Below are 17,110 nucleotides of genomic sequence, written 5' to 3'. Positions count from 1 at the left end.
ATTTTTTTCCAATAAAATCTAGGAGTGAAATGTTAACCATTCCCACAAATGGATCGATGGGAAAAAAGGAGTAAATCTCTGAATGCATTTAAAAAGGCTGAAAATACGCCCAGGCGCATAAGCCTTCGGTTTGTATGGAGCCAACAAGTTTGTTAAAATTATCTTCCTTGTTTATCTGACGAGAGAGAAAGAGAGTAAGTAAGAAGAACCCTTTTGCTTTTGCTGCTCGAACATACCCAAACCTTTAGTCCAAAATTACATCGTCGCTTATCAAAAGCCAACATCGCGCGCCGACTGCCGCTTCTTAGAGATGAGCCTCAGATGCTTTTGCTTTTAAAACATTATACAGCGCGCATATTGTCCGCTCACCAGCTCAGCAAAGTCTTTCCTTGGCTCTCTCTCTTGCTTGCGAGAGGGCAAACGCAGCGGAAACCTTTTTAATTAAAACTTAAATGGATTCCGCATAAAATTATACCCACATTGAGAGCCAGTCAAGTTGTAGGACAAAAGAGAAAAACTAAATATTTTAATTTTACTTTATTTGAGATTATTGTTATATTATTTAAAACTAACTTTAATAATCATACTTAATTCGAGCAATTAAAATTATTATTTAAATATTTTGTTGTGTTTTTAAATTTTTATATTTTATGTTTATATAAAGTTTTTGCTATAGTATTAAACTACTAATACGACTTTTAACTGCAATTAAAATTAACACTTAATGGTGTTTGTAAAACTATTTTTAATTCCAGCTTGCGAGATATGCATGGGAATGGATTGTATCATTAGATATATGTCTAACTGTGGTTCAAAGTTTTATTTACATTTTTAGTTAATAATAATGAAATTTAAGACTTAACAAAATCAAAATTTCTTTGCCCAACTTTCATAGCGCTAATTAAATGATGTATTAATTATTCTTGACACTTTATATTTATTGAGCAAGAAGATTAAATCATAAGCGCATAATATTGGATGGTATTTTTCTGTAATATTCAGTATATATTTCAATGAATTGAAAAATTGATGTATTAATTATTGTGAAACGAATATTTCAGAGAGTTAGGGTAGTTTTTGGTGACTTACTCGCCCTCGACACTACTTTTGATTTTGGTCCGCCGCTTTAATGGTTTCACGTGTTGTTTATCGGACAGCGCGGATCTCGAGTCACCGTCTGACGGCGAATGCAGCCTTGCTCGCGGAGAGATGACGCCTCTCGATAACCCTCCCTCGGGTAAGCAGCCGGGCTAAAAACGACCAACGACCACCACCTGGTCTTCTCGTCGTGTGTGTACCATTTATTCTTCATTTGCGACGGATGGGTGACACTCTCGGCCAAAATCAAAACACTCGGCACAACGCTTGCTCTCATTCGGGGCGAATTTTCGTAAACTGAATATCATCGTCGGAGACCAGCGTAAAGAATTAAATTAATCCTGTGAAGACGAAAAGGTGAGACGAAAATCTGTATTGAATATCAAAAAATATTGAACTATACAAAACAAAAACAAACAACACTGGTCAAGCTTTTACATTTTTACTTAATCAATTCATTATAGCAATAAATAGTTCAATTAATAGTTTTTTTAAAATTTGTAATTATTTAAGAAGTGAAGAATAAAAATTTGGCAGTTTTAATATCAATTTTTCCTATGAAAAGAATTTTTTAATTGCTTTTTGTTGACAAGTATAGCTGCTTTATTTTATTTTTATTTTTTTATTTAAATAAGATGGATGAATTCAAAACCATTGGGATAATTAATAAAAAAATATTATGTACTCAGTGAGCTCCAAACACATTCCGAATAGCAATCCCAGCATCCAGTTTGATCGATTGCTGGAATGTGTTTCTTTCTTGTTATTTCTAATTTAGAGGAGGCATTTATTTTAAAGAGAGGATATAGAGTTAATAATTAAAATTGGGACTCGTGTTGGAATGTTCATGGGACACTTCTTCTGGCCTGCTGTCACCTTGGTGGCCGCACGAGGTGAAAATTTTAACAAACACGGCCTGATAACGCAGAGGACATGTCGATTTTCTTGACGCCTCGATGCTTCAAAGTCAAAATAAAGCGGAAAATTGCGCAGAGAGGCGCCGTGTCAGTGAAAAAGGAACACCGTCATTAAAAAGTATTTTATTAAAATAATGTGTCGCTGACCGTAATATGCAGTTATACGACGACGTTTTTTTTAGCTGTAATGATGAAGCGCGTTGTCGCTCAGAAGTGACATGTTCGCCTCACCACTCATTTTTCTTATTCATTTTACACTTAGCTGCTGCTTAAAATTCCAATCTTCATCGCGTTCTATAGAGGCATATTTACCGTGCCAACAATAAATTTTTTTTTTGTCTTTTTTTAAATTGTTGATTTAAATTTTTGTAAAGATAGTAAAATTTGAGTAAAGACTTGTAAAAAAATACAATAATTATTAATTTATTGACCTCCGATTTAAAGCACACAAAAAAGTGTTAATATTTTTTGTAAAGAGTTTTATACTTATTTTTACAATATAAGTTTTGGTTTGAGTTCAACTTGTGACTTCATTCTAAAAAAATAATTTCATTCCTTTTCATTGAACACATTAAAAAACAAACACTCAATTAAACAAATTGATTCGTTGTCAATGTTTTTTTCCTTCGAGTATAGAAAAGGTTTCATCCAGGAAGAAAGAGAAATTTGGTCGTTTTCTTGGTGAGCTTCGGAAAGACAAGATAAATGTTTCAGAAATTATGCAGAAAGGAAACAAATTTAACTTAAGAAGTTATTGAACATTTATTGAATACATATATAAGCTATTTTTATTTCCAAATAAACACGCTTATAGTAATAAAAATTAAGTTATTTTTGAATGCGATTTATTTATTGCAAACTAAATTATAAAAATAAGTGTAATAACTATAAATTTTTACTATAGCCAGTTTTACCTGTTCATATTTTAGAACCTTTAAATCTTTGTGGATTTAGTTTTTTTACTGGTATTCAAACACAAGAGCGAAAGCTAATGAAAAATTGATTTTTTTGCAGATCAAGCTGAACTTTTTGAATCATTTCATTACACTAATTACAATTTATTCCAGCTAAAACTTTGACGCAGAAGAAAATTTTCTCAGCTCTTTTGTGATAAGGATTATTAAAATGAATCGCAGTTTGATAGAAACGGATAAAAGGAGGAGAGGAGAAAAGAGGACGGAGAAGAAAGTTGGTCCCTCGCACTTTTCGGCGGTTTTTCGCGTGTGTGTGCTGCGGGGGTTGCAGTTGCGGAGGCCAGGGGGTGGCTCATGGCTGGCGGGCGGGCGAGCATACCATTCATCAAGCTTATCTGCCGCTACAGGGGTTTCTACCCCTAATCGATCTCCAATCCAAGCGCGCCATCTTTCTTTTTCTCTTTCGCTGGTGCTGAGAAAAAGCGGCGGCGGAGGCACATCTCGCGAGATAGATAAAATTGCAAGACATTTCTTTTGGGATCTCTCTCGCATCTCGGCCGGCGCTCCGATAAGAAAACGCTCTTTCTCGTTCCTCGCCAGGCAATAAAAGTTGCGCCCCTATCGTCGTGCACCCGGCGCGCAATCATCCTATTATGCGAACAGATTATTCGCAGATACATCTCCTTTTTCCAAAGGTGCCCTCGCCATTAGCCTTCTCGCGTGTGATATCTCGGCGCAAAAAGGGTTGATAATTAATTGCGTCCGATCTGGCGGATAATGGGGCTGATTTTATGAATGAACAAAGTTTTGCCTTGAGAATTTATGTATTATGAATGAGAATTGAGAGGGAAATCATTTTATTTATTAGTTAAGATTTCAGATATAATTTATATCCTCCCAGCGAATATTAAAAGATGACGGCACAACACTAAAATTTGAATCGTTCGCCTTTTTTATTATTGAATACATTATTATTTAAAAAAGTAAATTAAATAGCGTATACTTTAAACTGATACTTAGATTTTTATATTTTCCTAAAAATTATAGAGACTGAGTAAATTTTCTGTGATTGTTTTTGTTAAGAGAATTTAAAGTTTTTATTTTTGATTTTAAAGATCTCCTTTTATTAATAAATTAAATGCAATCATATAATTATGTTAACTCCTAAAATACGACAAGTGCTTAAAAAATGTCAATGCATCGTGTATGTGATTTTTTTTGTACCATGATAAATCACCCCAATAAGAAGGTATTATGATCGATTTCCACCCAACCGAGTAATTACAAAATAATGAGAAAACTGAATATCTAACATAAGAATCAATCAATAATTCATTTATTTCGTTTTGATTTAGCTCCTTGTTTAACGCAGTTGGTTCTTATAAGACTGGATCGTTTTACTTTCAGTTCTTTCAGTTTCATTGCCTGCTCTTATTTAAAATAAAGTGACGGACATTGTGTCAAAAACTGTCATCATCTCTGACGAAAGCAGAGTGAACTTTTCAAAATTATTGATATATCAAAAGATTTACCTGGTCTCCAAGTTTTTAAATTACGAGTTCATTGGATAATTCATTGATTGAGCATGAATTGACTGATAAGTATGATTTACAAGAAGTACTTTATAATCTGAAATGTTTAAAAAATAAAGCAAAATTACAACTGGTTATTTAATGCTACAATTTCAACTTATTCAGCTTTGAAGATCTCAATAAAACTGCGTCGTTTTTATGCAAAGTTTTGACGCTTTTCAGAGAAATTCGGCATAAAAATGACAAGCTCGCATTAGCCGAAATGAGAAATGGCTGCTCCTGAAATGTTATTGCCCTCGTTTAATACATCAAGAGCAGAGCTCAAAAGTTTGAGGATAAGATGAAATAGACGCTCGCGCGAGAGAGAGAGAGCCTCAATGTCACTCTAAAAGAGATTGAAATCTGAGATTAGAGACGCAAGGAGTCGCTCGGCAAAACTTTTTGAATGTGACTTTGAAATACATTCGCCAACTGGGTGAGCGCGCGAGCGGCCCAAGAAAATTAATGACGTTCAAGCCGTGTAATAAGAAAGCAAAAGGGAATAAAGACAGAAAAGAGAGAGGGACTCGGATCACAAGTTTAAGAATTATTTTATGTCAGTACACCGAGATAAAATGAAAGTGCTTAATTTATGCTGTAAATTATACAATTAAATCATATTAGATAAAAAATTTAAAATTGAATGTGATTTTTTTTTTCTAATTACAAGAATTTATTATCATTCGCCAGCGCCAATCATAAATTTTTTGCTGCTCTCATGGAATACCCCAAAATTGCCCCTCAGCGTTCATTTCCGCCGCCGTAAAAGGCGAAATTTAAAACAATAATATTCATCTTTGGCGAGACGTTATAAAAAAGTCTTGCTGGGGCGTCCTCTAGTAAATTAATTTTAATCCGCCATAAAAGCGTGGAGGGACAGAGAGCGCGTCGTAAAAGCTGCCAGTTTTTTTCCACATCAGCCTCTATCGTTGCTATCTCTTTCGGAGATGAGATGAGAGGAGAAAGGGATACAAAGGGAGACGTTTTGTGCGGCGGCGGCGGGCGGTGATGACGACGATAGTGCGATACAGAGCATCAGAGAGAGCGCACAATCTCAATAAAGGGCGGAGGCGAGCGATACGATTTGGAGATCTGATGCGGTGGGTGGGTGGTTCTTGTGCACAGCCATCAAAAAGTCGATTCGCTTTATGACCGACTCTCCCTCTATTATAAATACAACATCATTTCCTTGGTAATAACGTCGCCCTGCCCGAATACTAGAGAGAATGAGTAAAAAAAGAAAACGGGACCCAATGTGTAAATCCTAAGAGCACAGAGCAACTTCGCGAATGGGATTATTTACATGGTGACGTGGCTAGTTAAACTAGATTTAATTTTATTAGCATAATTTTTTTTTTAATATTAAGTTTACAAAATATTTTGTTCTTTTTTATTGTATTTTTTTTTATTAATTTTTATATTTAATAACATAATATTATTAATAATCATTTTATATAGTAGTTTTTATAATAATAAAGACATAAAACGATCTCTACCAATATGCATAAAAAACTTTAAATCAACTTAGATAATATTTTATTAAAAGGAATGTGATCAACAGAGTTATCACATTATACATGTTTTTAAACGATTTTTTGGGTGTTCGCTCTTATCTCTTATTATTTGTGACTTTAGTAATAATTAATTGAACAATTTATGCTTTTTTATGTATTATAAAGATAAAATAAATTTTCATTTTGAACGGCAAAGATTTCATTTCAAACAATTTAGTGTGTAGAAGCATGTAAAATACGAATTTCTTATATGTATATTGAGAGTTAACAAAAAATAACGTAAAAAATTATACTTTTGACATTTTTAATGGGATTCGATGTGAAATACTCTCATTTTTGAACAGTTTTAAATTTTGTCAAAATCCTCCTTCTCGCCTAATATTTATTTTGGAAATTTACGTAGAACCGAATGCAGGCTTCCTGACCATAAACATAGGATTCCCACCTCAAATTGTCAGCGAAATCTCATCTCGCAGAGCTAGGCGGAGCGCGAGAGCAAGTGATGCGACGGGGAGGGAAAAGATTTCGCATTAGGGAGTTTAGATGTGTCAAAAATCGCGATGGCGTGTCTGCCAGAGATAAGGAGAGTAAAAAATATGAAATCTATATTCGGTATCGGGGGAGCACCCACGCAGACAGCTATACGCAATTTTGCTCAACCGTGTTTGCTTTGAATTTCAGCCAGGAGGTGCAACGTGCGGAGCCGGGTGGGATTTTCGGAGAGAGACGAGATGATGAGCCATCGAATTATCACATCAAGGGGCGCTCGAACGCGCGCTTATCTGCACCGGCAAATGTGATAGGTGAGCGCGCGAAAAGTAATCGATCAAGTGGAAGGCTTAATAATGCAATCGTTTTGTAATTGCATTTTCATTTTTTTTTTTCACTTTGGACTCAAGAACTTGACGATATCATTGCGGAAAAAACTAGAGATGGGAAAATAGGTGATCAGTTGATCACCCTTTCACCTATTTGTTGGAAATTAAATCAATTAATGTTCTAAAAGAGTAAATATATAATTTTAATTTAAACATTGACAATTTGGAATTACCTAAAAGCACTTTTTGATGAATATTCACCAATTTCACCAATTAAGATTAACATATTTTACACCTGTTTGAGAAGAACCACCTATTTTCACCTAAACTTATACCACTTATTTTGAGATTTTTCTTATTTAATAAGATTTTTATTATTGAACTTTCATTTAAAATTACTTATTTAAAAGAAATATCCTACTTATTAAAATGAAATATAAAAACGCGTAATTATTATATTATACAAATTTTTAAACTAATTTTCACCTTCTTTTTTATACCAAAAATTACATATTTTTACTCGAGCCAAACACCATATGAATTTTTAAATTCATGAATTATTTTTTGAAGCAAGGAGAGGAATTTTACAATTGATATCTTTGGTTTTATTTTAATTAAAATAAAATTCCTGAATAAATTAAACCGTAAACTATTTCTCTTATCTGTTATTGAACAAGTTAATTACTGAGACTTATCATGGGGAAGTGGTATAAAAATTTATGAAACTTCCAAAGTATCACATTAAACGACGGAAATGACTTCCGCTTTCAAACCCGAATCACAACAAAAACAAACCATCAAACAAGAAGAAACCTCCAAGTGCAAACAATCGCGAGCAGGCAACATGAAAAACAAGTGGCTTGTGACGTTACTTGTGCTTGGGGCAGTAGTTTTCGCAGACAGTAAAAAATTTATATTGCAAAAATGTTGTCCTGAACATTACGCTTTAAATTTTACATCGCAAAAGTGCGAAGTTGTCAATAGAAAATTGTCAATCGATTGGGTTCCTGACCAACTAAAAACTCAGCAGGTTACAAATTTAAGGTATTAATTTTTAATCTTTATTTTCCATTTTATTTATAAATTATTTTTAGCCTGTACCAAAAACTGTTGCCGTCTGCTCAAGAATACGATCACTATTACGGACCTTGTCCTGGAATTTTGGCGGACGTACTTCCTCCTGTAAAAATCGAATTGAGCACAAATTTAACTTTCCTCGGCGGTTCAAACTCCATATTTGCCTTCAACCGGACTTACGATCAATGGTGCGTGGACGCAATGCTTGGTGCGTCCAGTCGCAACTGGGTCCTTTTGTCCTGTCCTTGCCTTCACGAAATCTGCATCGCGCAATGTTGCTATCACAAACAAAGACTTCACATCAATAGGTTTTAATTTAATTTTAAATTATTATAACTTCCTGAACTCTTGCGTAAATTTTTAGGGCCTCCGGCAAATCGTTTGTCAAGATATGCAAGGACGAGGGAGCGAACTGGACACCTCGTAATGCGAAAGACCTGAGGCTAATTAAAAATGAGCTGAAGCCGTGGTTCTTCCGCCACTTGACTATTTACGAGGCTATAGGCTCGTGTTTTCACTCTGTGCGCAAAGATTACGCGAAATCGAGAAGGCCGAAGTTGGTCACAAATTTCGAAATCGACGAAATTGGCAGTTTGAAATCTAAAAAGTATATTTTCTTGAATTTTATTTTACTGGAATTGAATAAATAAATTAAAATTAGATACACAGCCAACCGGTGGAGCTATTGCATTGCAGAGGCGACCGTGCAGGGTGAGCTGAGGACCGTGGCCATGTATTGTGACCGCACCGAATTCAACATATCCTTTGATGACGCCATTGTGCAGAGTATTTTGGCAGCGATCGGAGCTGCTTTCACCCTCCTCACCCTGATCATCCACGCGATCAGTAAAGACCTTCGCCAGGGAATCAAAGGTCTGAGCCTCATCGCCCACTGCGCCTGCATGCTCGGCGCCTTCCTCACCATGGCCTTCCGACCTTTAGCTTGGTCTCAGGAAACGGAAACTTGCACGGTGTTAGGTTTAAAACTAACCAAAATTTCTTAAATAAAGTTTAAACAAAACTTTTCCCCAGGCATTTTCACGCACTTTTTTCTACTGTCTTCGTTTTTCTGGTTGAATGTCCGCGCAATCATAATTCAGACAACATTCAGGTGTGTTTAATTTGAGTGCGAAATATGATTTTTAATATCTTGTAAATTTACAAGCAGGTCGTGGGACTCAATGTTAAGCGGCCTATCTCTTCGCAATCGCAGTTTTCCGTTGTATGCAATTTATGCTTTTGGGGTGCCTGCCCTCATCTCGGCATTCATGGCGTGGGCACAGTTCACAGATGACATGAACCTGCCCTTGTGGGTCGTGTGGCCAGATCTTGACGAAGCTTCTTGTTGGTTTAGATGTGAGCTTCAATTAATTGTTTATAATTTGTTGTAAATAATTTTTTAATTTACAGCCTCGTTAGGCCGGGCTCTATACTTTTCCCTTCCTATGGGCATCGTATTGTTGATCAACATTTATCTTTTCATCACGACGGCGGTGAAAATTCGCTCGTTTAAAAAGGAGAACCGAAGAATTCTACAGTCAGATGACAGTAACCGTAGCGACTTGAAAGAAAACCTAAAATTTGACATGGAAAAGTATATTTAAATTAATAAATTAATAGCAAAAATCTAATTTTTAAATAATATTTAGATTGAAACTCTTTGCAAAGTTGTCTCTTTTAATGGGTCTGACTTATATTTCCGAGTTTCTATCATGGTTCAATTATGCCTTTCCGTGGTACTGGTACGCCTCAAATGTTGCGATCGCCTTGCGAGCTTTTCTCATATTTGTTGTCTTCTGCTGCAGGCGAAAGGTATAATTTTCAAACTAAAAAAAAACGCCAAAAGTCTACTAAAATGTTTTTCTGTTTCCTGTGAAGGTCTGGATTTCTTTGAAACGGCAGTACCCATCACTGGAAAAACTTTCATTGCTGGTTCCGGATTTCTCTTGGTGCAGAAAGAAAAACACAGACCAGTTTGAACATCGGGTTTTGGAACATGAGAATACAACGAATGAAACAGACTCAATTAAGTTGAGTGAACTGAAAGATTTTAATTCAAATTAGAGTTTTAAAGACATAAATTCTTAGCAAAATTGACGAACTGAATTTACTGATATTATTTAAAAGCATCAAAAACTCCCCGCAGCAGATATTGGAAAAAAGTTAATTTACTTATAAAATAAAATCTGGCGAATTTCACCTATTTAATTAATTTTACTCTATATTCCGGCGATGTCATAATGAAATTTGTACAGTTTATGGGCGACAAATAATCCATTTAATAATATTTTTTAAGACATTCAACAGTTCATAAACTTTTTGTTTTGATCGGATCTATTATTGAATCTACTTTCAAACTCAGCTTTTGTATTATTAATTAATTTTATCAACACTTTTTGTGCGATAATAATTTATAATCCTTTATAAATTTAAAAGCTTATAAAATTTATTTTCAAATAGGGTCTGCATCGAAATGAGACGTTATCCCGGCTCAAAATTTTGCACAACTTCCCGCGGCGCCCTTCTCCTTTCTTTCGGAATTGTGATTTATGGAATTGGGTGGCTGCGAGCGCTTTATAATGCAAAAACGAGCCCGTTCCGCAGGGGTGGGAGGAGATCGGTTGGTTGGGCTCCTTTTCTATATACACAGCATAATGGTGCGAGCGCAGATAAATCAAGTTTGCGAAGATGACGGCATCTCTCTGTTCGAGGGTGGATAATCACATCATATCAGCCGCCGCCGTCTAACTGCTGCGGCGATGGCATTCAGTCAGATGAGATGAGTTCTCTCCTCCGCTTCCCTTATAGAAGCAGTCACTCGCTTATCAGCCGCCTAACAGATGAATCTGCCAGCACAATAGACCAAAAAGCAGCAGCAGCAGCAGCTCCTCCCTGCCTCCGCCGCTTCATCATCAGGCCCTTTCGAAGCGAGAGTTGATGCTATGTGGAGCGATCCTTATTTGTGCAGCCTCCTTATCGCGGCAGCCGCCAGCATTTTTGGATGCGTGCAGGCCCTATAAATATGAACGGGCACGCTCGTCATTTTTTATTGTGTCAACAGGAGGCATTAACTTTACTACATCTTTTTTCTACCCCGTTTTTACTTTCCTCCGACGCGTGATAAAAATAAGCTTTTATTGTTTTTGCAAATTTTACGGCTGTCATCATCGCGGCCGCCATATTTCTGCTTCTTTATGGCCCCCCGAGTAAAACCGAGTCGAGTTTTTGCCACCCGCGCGTTCTCACTCGTCGCTCCGACGCGCGCGGCCAGATTAGCATTCATGCACACGGGCACAAAGAAACGCTGGTGAGGATTACGGCAGAGCCGACGATATGACGGCGAATTTTTTGCGCACCGTCCGGGAGAGATGTGAATCAAAATTTCTTGTTTCAACTTTTCTTCCAGGAATCAAAAAGTTAAAATTATTCTCGCTTTATTTTGGTATTTTAAAATATTAATAAAATAATTTATTGACTAACAAGTAAGTAAAACATTTAAACAATTAATTTTTGACGTTCAAGTCAATACAATAATTTTTGAATTGCATTCATTCCGATGCATGCAACCCGCTGCGCTTTGCCGTTGTGCTTGGTGCATAACCTAAATCATAAGTTCACTGATTGGAACACGGAGATGATATTTGGATATCGTTCTGCACGTAAACTGAAAATAGTCCAATTTTTGGTCTTGAATTAATAAAAAACAAGTGCTGAATCAGGTATTTCATTAAAAAAGTAAAAAAACTATTAATAAATAAAAATTATTCTGCCAACATTTTGGATTGCTGATGAAAGTGAACATTTAATTTAATTTAATAACTTTTTTAATTGTATTTTAGGTATTAAAAATCGATTTTAAATAAGAAAAAGCAGCACAATTACTTTCCAGTTGGAGACAAAAGACGGGTGAAATTAATGAGCCACTTAGTCCGGAGCAACAAACAAAACTAATTTTTCGCCTGGTGTTCGCGGTCGACAGAGAAAGAATGAAAAAGCAGCAGGGCTCAAAGAGAAGAGGAAGAAGTTTTAAAAGTACGGTCGAGCGCATTAGAGTAATGACATTGCCTGTGTGCATAATAATTCTTCATCATCCTCATTGTGCGGCAAACTTTTAACGACGGCTCTTCTCAGAAGCAAAAGTTTCCACAACGAGATAACTCTGCTGCTGCTGCTGCTTCTTCTTCCCCAAACGAAAACGTGCTCTCTCGTTGGAAAAGCGGCGGCGGTAGGATATGTCAATGTTTCCTCCGCTCGTTCATCCATCTCTTATTAAATATGATGAAAAAGTTTTAGCCGAGACTCACTCGTCGATTGCCGAGCAGATTTGAATACAAATGAACGCCGCGCAGAGCTAGCGAGTGAGCTGCCGATAAAAAGGCGGCTAGGGTGGTGAATGGGAGGACGGCAGGCGGCATTGTCAAGGTTTTTGGCAAGCAGCTCGGCCCGGAAATTATGACACGCGCAGATTGCAGTTTCATCTCCGGCGTTTCCTGTTTTGCCGACGTTCGCCGAACGAACGTTGTGTGTGTTACATTCAGAGCACCATCGCGCCGTAAAGATATTTTCCAAAGTAAATCGCGGCTCGAGGGAAAGTTGATGCTGTGAAAAGCGACGAGAGAAAAGAGATGAGCGATGGGATTTGGCGCTCTCACAATGAAAATGCAGCAGAGGAAGAAACCAAGCTAGAGGTGCGAATGCAGAAAATCCGCCGACGCCGATAACGCGCGGCCATGTTTCTCTCCGAATTGATTCGCCCGAGCAGCCATCAGAGGAAAAAGTGAATTATGGTGCTTTAATGCTGCCTTGTGGAAAATGACGGATTCTTTTCCAACGAGTTTCGAATTGCGTTCAAATGATTGTGGTGCAGAATTATTTCTGTATTTTAGTTTCAAATACAAATAAAAGGGAGAGCAGAGGAAGAGGGTTTTGGGGATCAGGGTGTTTTTTATATAAATTAAAAACTGAAATAATAAAATATCCCAATATTATTATTATTAAGGTGCAGTTCTTATTTTGATGCTGAAAGGCACAATTAATTGATATGACTGTTTAAATTTTTTTTAATTAATTTTATTTTCTGTTCAATTTCTATGTTAGTTAATGCTATGAATTTTGACATTTCCAGTTATTTTATTAGCCCTTTAAAATAGAAGAAAAAATTTAAAGAAAGAGTTAACAAAATTTTTTTATGTGAATTTCAGAAAGAAGTTTTCAAAATTATCCTTTATAAACGTTTAAACATTAGTCCGTGGAGGACCATCAAAAATAAAAGGCCGACGTGAAGTTGTTGTTAAAATCGGATGAAAGGTTGGTCTATGAACAGGGCCAACATTTGCTTGATGTCCTTTTGATGGTTTTTTATCTATTCCGTCGGATTTCGTAGAGTCATCAGTTATGGGCGATAAATGAGGCTGAGGTTGACGCATATCCTTGGAGCTGCTGGGTTCCGTGGAAAATGACATACATGCCTGCTGACGGTTTTTATGCCTTGCTAAAACTTGAAGAATGAAAATCTTTAGTCGGTTAACACGAAGAGGAACTTGATTATTTATCTAAATTTAAATATTTTAATTTTTTTTAAGTAAAAATAACGACAATTTTCTTTCTCTCAGTTTCTTTTTTACAAGAATACACTTCACTCTAAGGAAACATATATGTAATAAAAATGAAAAAAAAAAAAAAATCAAAATCACTCAGGGATTAAAAAAAATTATTTGGGGAATATAGATGAAAATATAATAAATCTTACTAGTATATAAAGTATTTTAAATTACGTTACCTGGTTGACAATGTGCAAAACTTGCTGCAAAGAAGATGAGCACGGCTGCTAAGAACCGCATGTTTCGGCCGCTGAAGCCAAACTGATTTGGCCAAATCATAAACCTCACCGTCGATGACTCGTCTCGGAACCAACTACACAAGTTTTTCTGTGAAGGTCATCTTCTCTTCAGGATGCTGGGGTCAAACGACAAACTATCATTGCGGCACTAATAAATGCAAAAGGTGCCCCGTAAATTACATAAAGCTAGTGACAGAGAGCGTATGTACGTAAATTTATAATGTAGAAAACCTTGAAGGTTTCCTAAATTTAATTTCTTCAATAATTTACCCAAGCTAGCATTAAATTGTTTTAAAGAGCTATAGAAATGCAACGTATTTCATTCCAATAAAAATATAATTCATTGAATTATTTATCAATTCTCCTCTGCATCATTAATTATGTTCATTATATTGTTTTATTTCATATAATTTTGTTAAAAATCAATATTCAAGTTCTAAGCCGGCTACATGTTTACTGTTTCCTAAAGTTTATGCCTGCGTATACAAATGAAAAAGTTTTTCTTTAACATTTGTCAAATTAATCAAATATTTTTCTTCTTATTTGCATTGGAGAAATTCAAAACGATCAATTTCACCAAGAAAGAGCTGAAAACTTTTTCTATTTATTCGGATAGACCGTTAGTGGCAGAAGCATCGTTGACGAACAATCAAGCTGCTGCCCCGGCCGCGAGCACACAAACAAAACAAGCAAAGGGAAATGGGCCAAAGTGTTAGGGGTAAGTTGTTTCATCGCAAAATGTGGAAGGGTTAATACACACGGTTGCACTTGCACCCAACTCTCGGATGTCTGGACTGGGCCTTCGAGCAGGGGCGAACTTGCGGGCTCCGGGGCGCCCCCGACAGCCTCCGAGGGCAGGTCCTCGTGTGGTGAGGCCAGTGTATGCATGCATGCGTCTGCGTTAGATAAGCATCGTTCAAAGAGAGCCTACTGCACCTTATCTAGATGATCCTCTCGCACAGCTCACAAAAAAGAGAGACACACACTGCACTCCCTTGTATTATACGGCGTAGGTGGTGCAGGGGTGTATGTCAGGGGCGGATGCTGGGGACGCATAAACGTAAATTTCTGATCATATTGTATCTGTTCAATGCTCTAAATTTTTTTACAATTTCTACTTTTTCTGGCTAAAGTGTTATAAATGGGGAATTTAAATGGATTTTCAATGAAATTGGAGTCTTAAATCACTTTTTTTTTTAGATATAAATAAAAAAAATTAAAACGTTTGTTTTTCAGACGAAAATCATAGAAAATAAAACTCAATTATACTTTGTTCTTCAAATTAAGTTGACTAATAAAGCTTATTGGAAGTACATACATCCGAATTTTATTATTAAATTTAATCACACAAAAAAAAAAATTTTAAAAAATAATTGGTGTCAAAAGATTTCTAAAGAATTTGAGATTTTTATTTCAAAAAACAACAAAATAAAAGAATAATTAATAAAACAAAATTATAATAACATAATTTTGCTACGTTAAATCTTTCTTGAAAAAACACTGGTAGAGAATTAAAATTAAAAATCCGTGCATTAAAAAAAGTAATGTTCAAGATACGCCACTGTTTTCTGGGCGCATAAATGATTTTGCTCGGGCCGGTCGGGCTAGCAGTGTTTGTGTGTGCGCGTATTATTTGTATGTTTGGAGATCATATCCGTTGATAAACTCTTCTCTCTGCATTAGTGTTATGCGTGTCGTATGCGAAAGAGGATGGGGCCGCCTTTATTGTTTTGCCTCTGTTTGGGATAAATATTTAAATTTCGCCACTTCGAGGACCGCGCGTAAACATTAGCGATCATCTTCCACAGAAAATCGCGGTTGACACTTGCGTGGGCGGCAGTTTGCAAATTACCGAAATATTTTTCTCTCACGGAGAGCAAAAGCATCTTCATCCTTTTCATCTGCTGAAAAATGAAAACTTCTGCAGATGGCGCGTCCCATTCAGATTCACTTTGTGAGGAGCAAATGAAAGATGACAACCCTTTGGCCGCGATTGCATCTTTTCGATTCTATCTGTAATCTACTTAAGTGATGAAAGGCCGCCTCTCGAATTACATACACAGAATCTCTCATATTTTGAATTCCTCTCTGGCTTGTGCACCATGGAAAAAAGACAGGATGTTTTCAAAAACATATTTTCGATGCAATCAGGATGTGAAAATTTATTTCCTTTTAGCATCTGCGGACAATTTTGAGGAAAGGAAAGAGTTTTAAGAAAATATATTATTTATGAACTGGCCAATCATATTTTTGAAATCATACACCGCCATTTAAGGGACTGTTAAGCAGCTAATAAACATCTTTAATCTCCAATACAATATTTTGTGAAAAATCTTCTAAATATTATTCTTTTATGATTCTAATAAAAATATTATTAGAAGAAGAAGTGGGAGAGAAAAAACAGAATAACAATGTCGCGGTGTAACCCGTTTATTTTTCACATTAAAACCAAATTTTAGCTCAATTTAACAAAAATTTTCCCATAAAAAGCCGATTGCGATTTAAATTTTTATTATTTTTTTCATGTGGTCTATTAAAAGTATTGAGTTGAGTGTCACACAAATCTTCCCTATATGATTAGCGCCTTTTGTCTGCCGAGGTATTTGATTTGATCCCTCTCCGCTCACACGAAGTCCATATCCGCAGTTATCGTTTTATTTATACGCGTCCATATTTAGGGACGATCACTTTCATCCCACGGGGATCATTCTTTCTCTTTTGGATTCTCTTCTGCCAGCTTCGACTTTTCTCCCCCAACGCCAGTCAAACCATAAATTGATGCAGGAAAATGTGTCTATCCCTTTTAGTGCCGCAGCGTCGGATGCAACAACACACACATTTCACACAATCAGCGCCATGATTGCTTTTCTTTCCAACTGCTCACTTTCGGCGTATCAATCATCCCAACGACCAACAAAAAAAGAACACACCTATACACTCACTTTTGTTTCAAATCCATCTTTGTGTCTATGGATGATTCAACTCTGACGTTCTCTCCGTCTTTTGTTTTTGGGTATTTATTCCTCTCACGTGCGCACACAAGCGTGATGTTTTGACACTTGACGTTTACTATGTTGGATTTTGGTTCATCGCACTATATTCAAGCTTCAAGCGTTTCATTATTTCAACTGCATTCTATTAAAAAAAAAAAATTAAAAAGAAGACAAATGTATGAAAAAGGCAGGAGAAATTTTAAATAAATTTTGAATAAGTTTTATTATTAATGTTTCACAATTTATAACTTTACTAATCAGACGCAACAACAGTAAAATATAATAAGTATCATTACTGATTGTATATATGTTTAATTTTTTATATTTAATTTAATATTTTTTTATAAAAAATTAAATTCTAAATTTTTT

The 17,110-nt window shown here is 36.0% G+C and overlaps 1 protein-coding gene across 1 annotated transcript; it reads left to right on the top strand.

The window, feature by feature from the left end:
• Positions 1 to 7,676: 7,676 nt before the first annotated feature.
• LOC132202505 (G-protein coupled receptor Mth-like) lies at positions 7,677 to 10,059 on the top strand. Its single transcript, XM_059629460.1, has 9 exons — positions 7,677 to 7,876; positions 7,927 to 8,217; positions 8,274 to 8,516; positions 8,571 to 8,887; positions 8,942 to 9,020; positions 9,078 to 9,265; positions 9,320 to 9,503; positions 9,559 to 9,721; positions 9,788 to 10,059. Exons 1-9 carry the CDS (start codon positions 7,677 to 7,679, stop codon positions 9,971 to 9,973), a joined length of 1,851 nt encoding a protein of 616 aa, XP_059485443.1. The 3' UTR covers positions 9,974 to 10,059.
• Positions 10,060 to 17,110: the final 7,051 nt, after the last annotated feature.

The sequence above is a fragment of the Neocloeon triangulifer genome, unplaced genomic scaffold (assembly GCF_031216515.1).
Source record: "Neocloeon triangulifer isolate White Clay Creek 2 clone unplaced genomic scaffold, ASM3121651v1 ptg000015l, whole genome shotgun sequence".
NCBI lineage: Eukaryota > Metazoa > Arthropoda > Insecta > Ephemeroptera > Baetidae > Neocloeon > Neocloeon triangulifer.
Note: the sequence above shows the minus strand (reverse complement) of the source record. Positions and strands in the feature narration are given on the sequence as shown.

Bases quoted from the DNA above. Each gene is read 5' to 3' on its own strand.
- LOC132202505 (XM_059629460.1), top strand. From the start codon at position 7,677: ATGAAAAACAAGTGGCTTGTGACGTTACTTGTGCTTGGGGCAGTAGTT. The intron at 8,218-8,273 runs GTTTTAATTTAA...GTAAATTTTTAG, and splicing joins CAAAGACTTCACATCAATAG to GGCCTCCGGCAAATCGTTTG. The intron at 9,504-9,558 runs GTATATTTAAAT...AATAATATTTAG, and splicing joins CTAAAATTTGACATGGAAAA to ATTGAAACTCTTTGCAAAGT.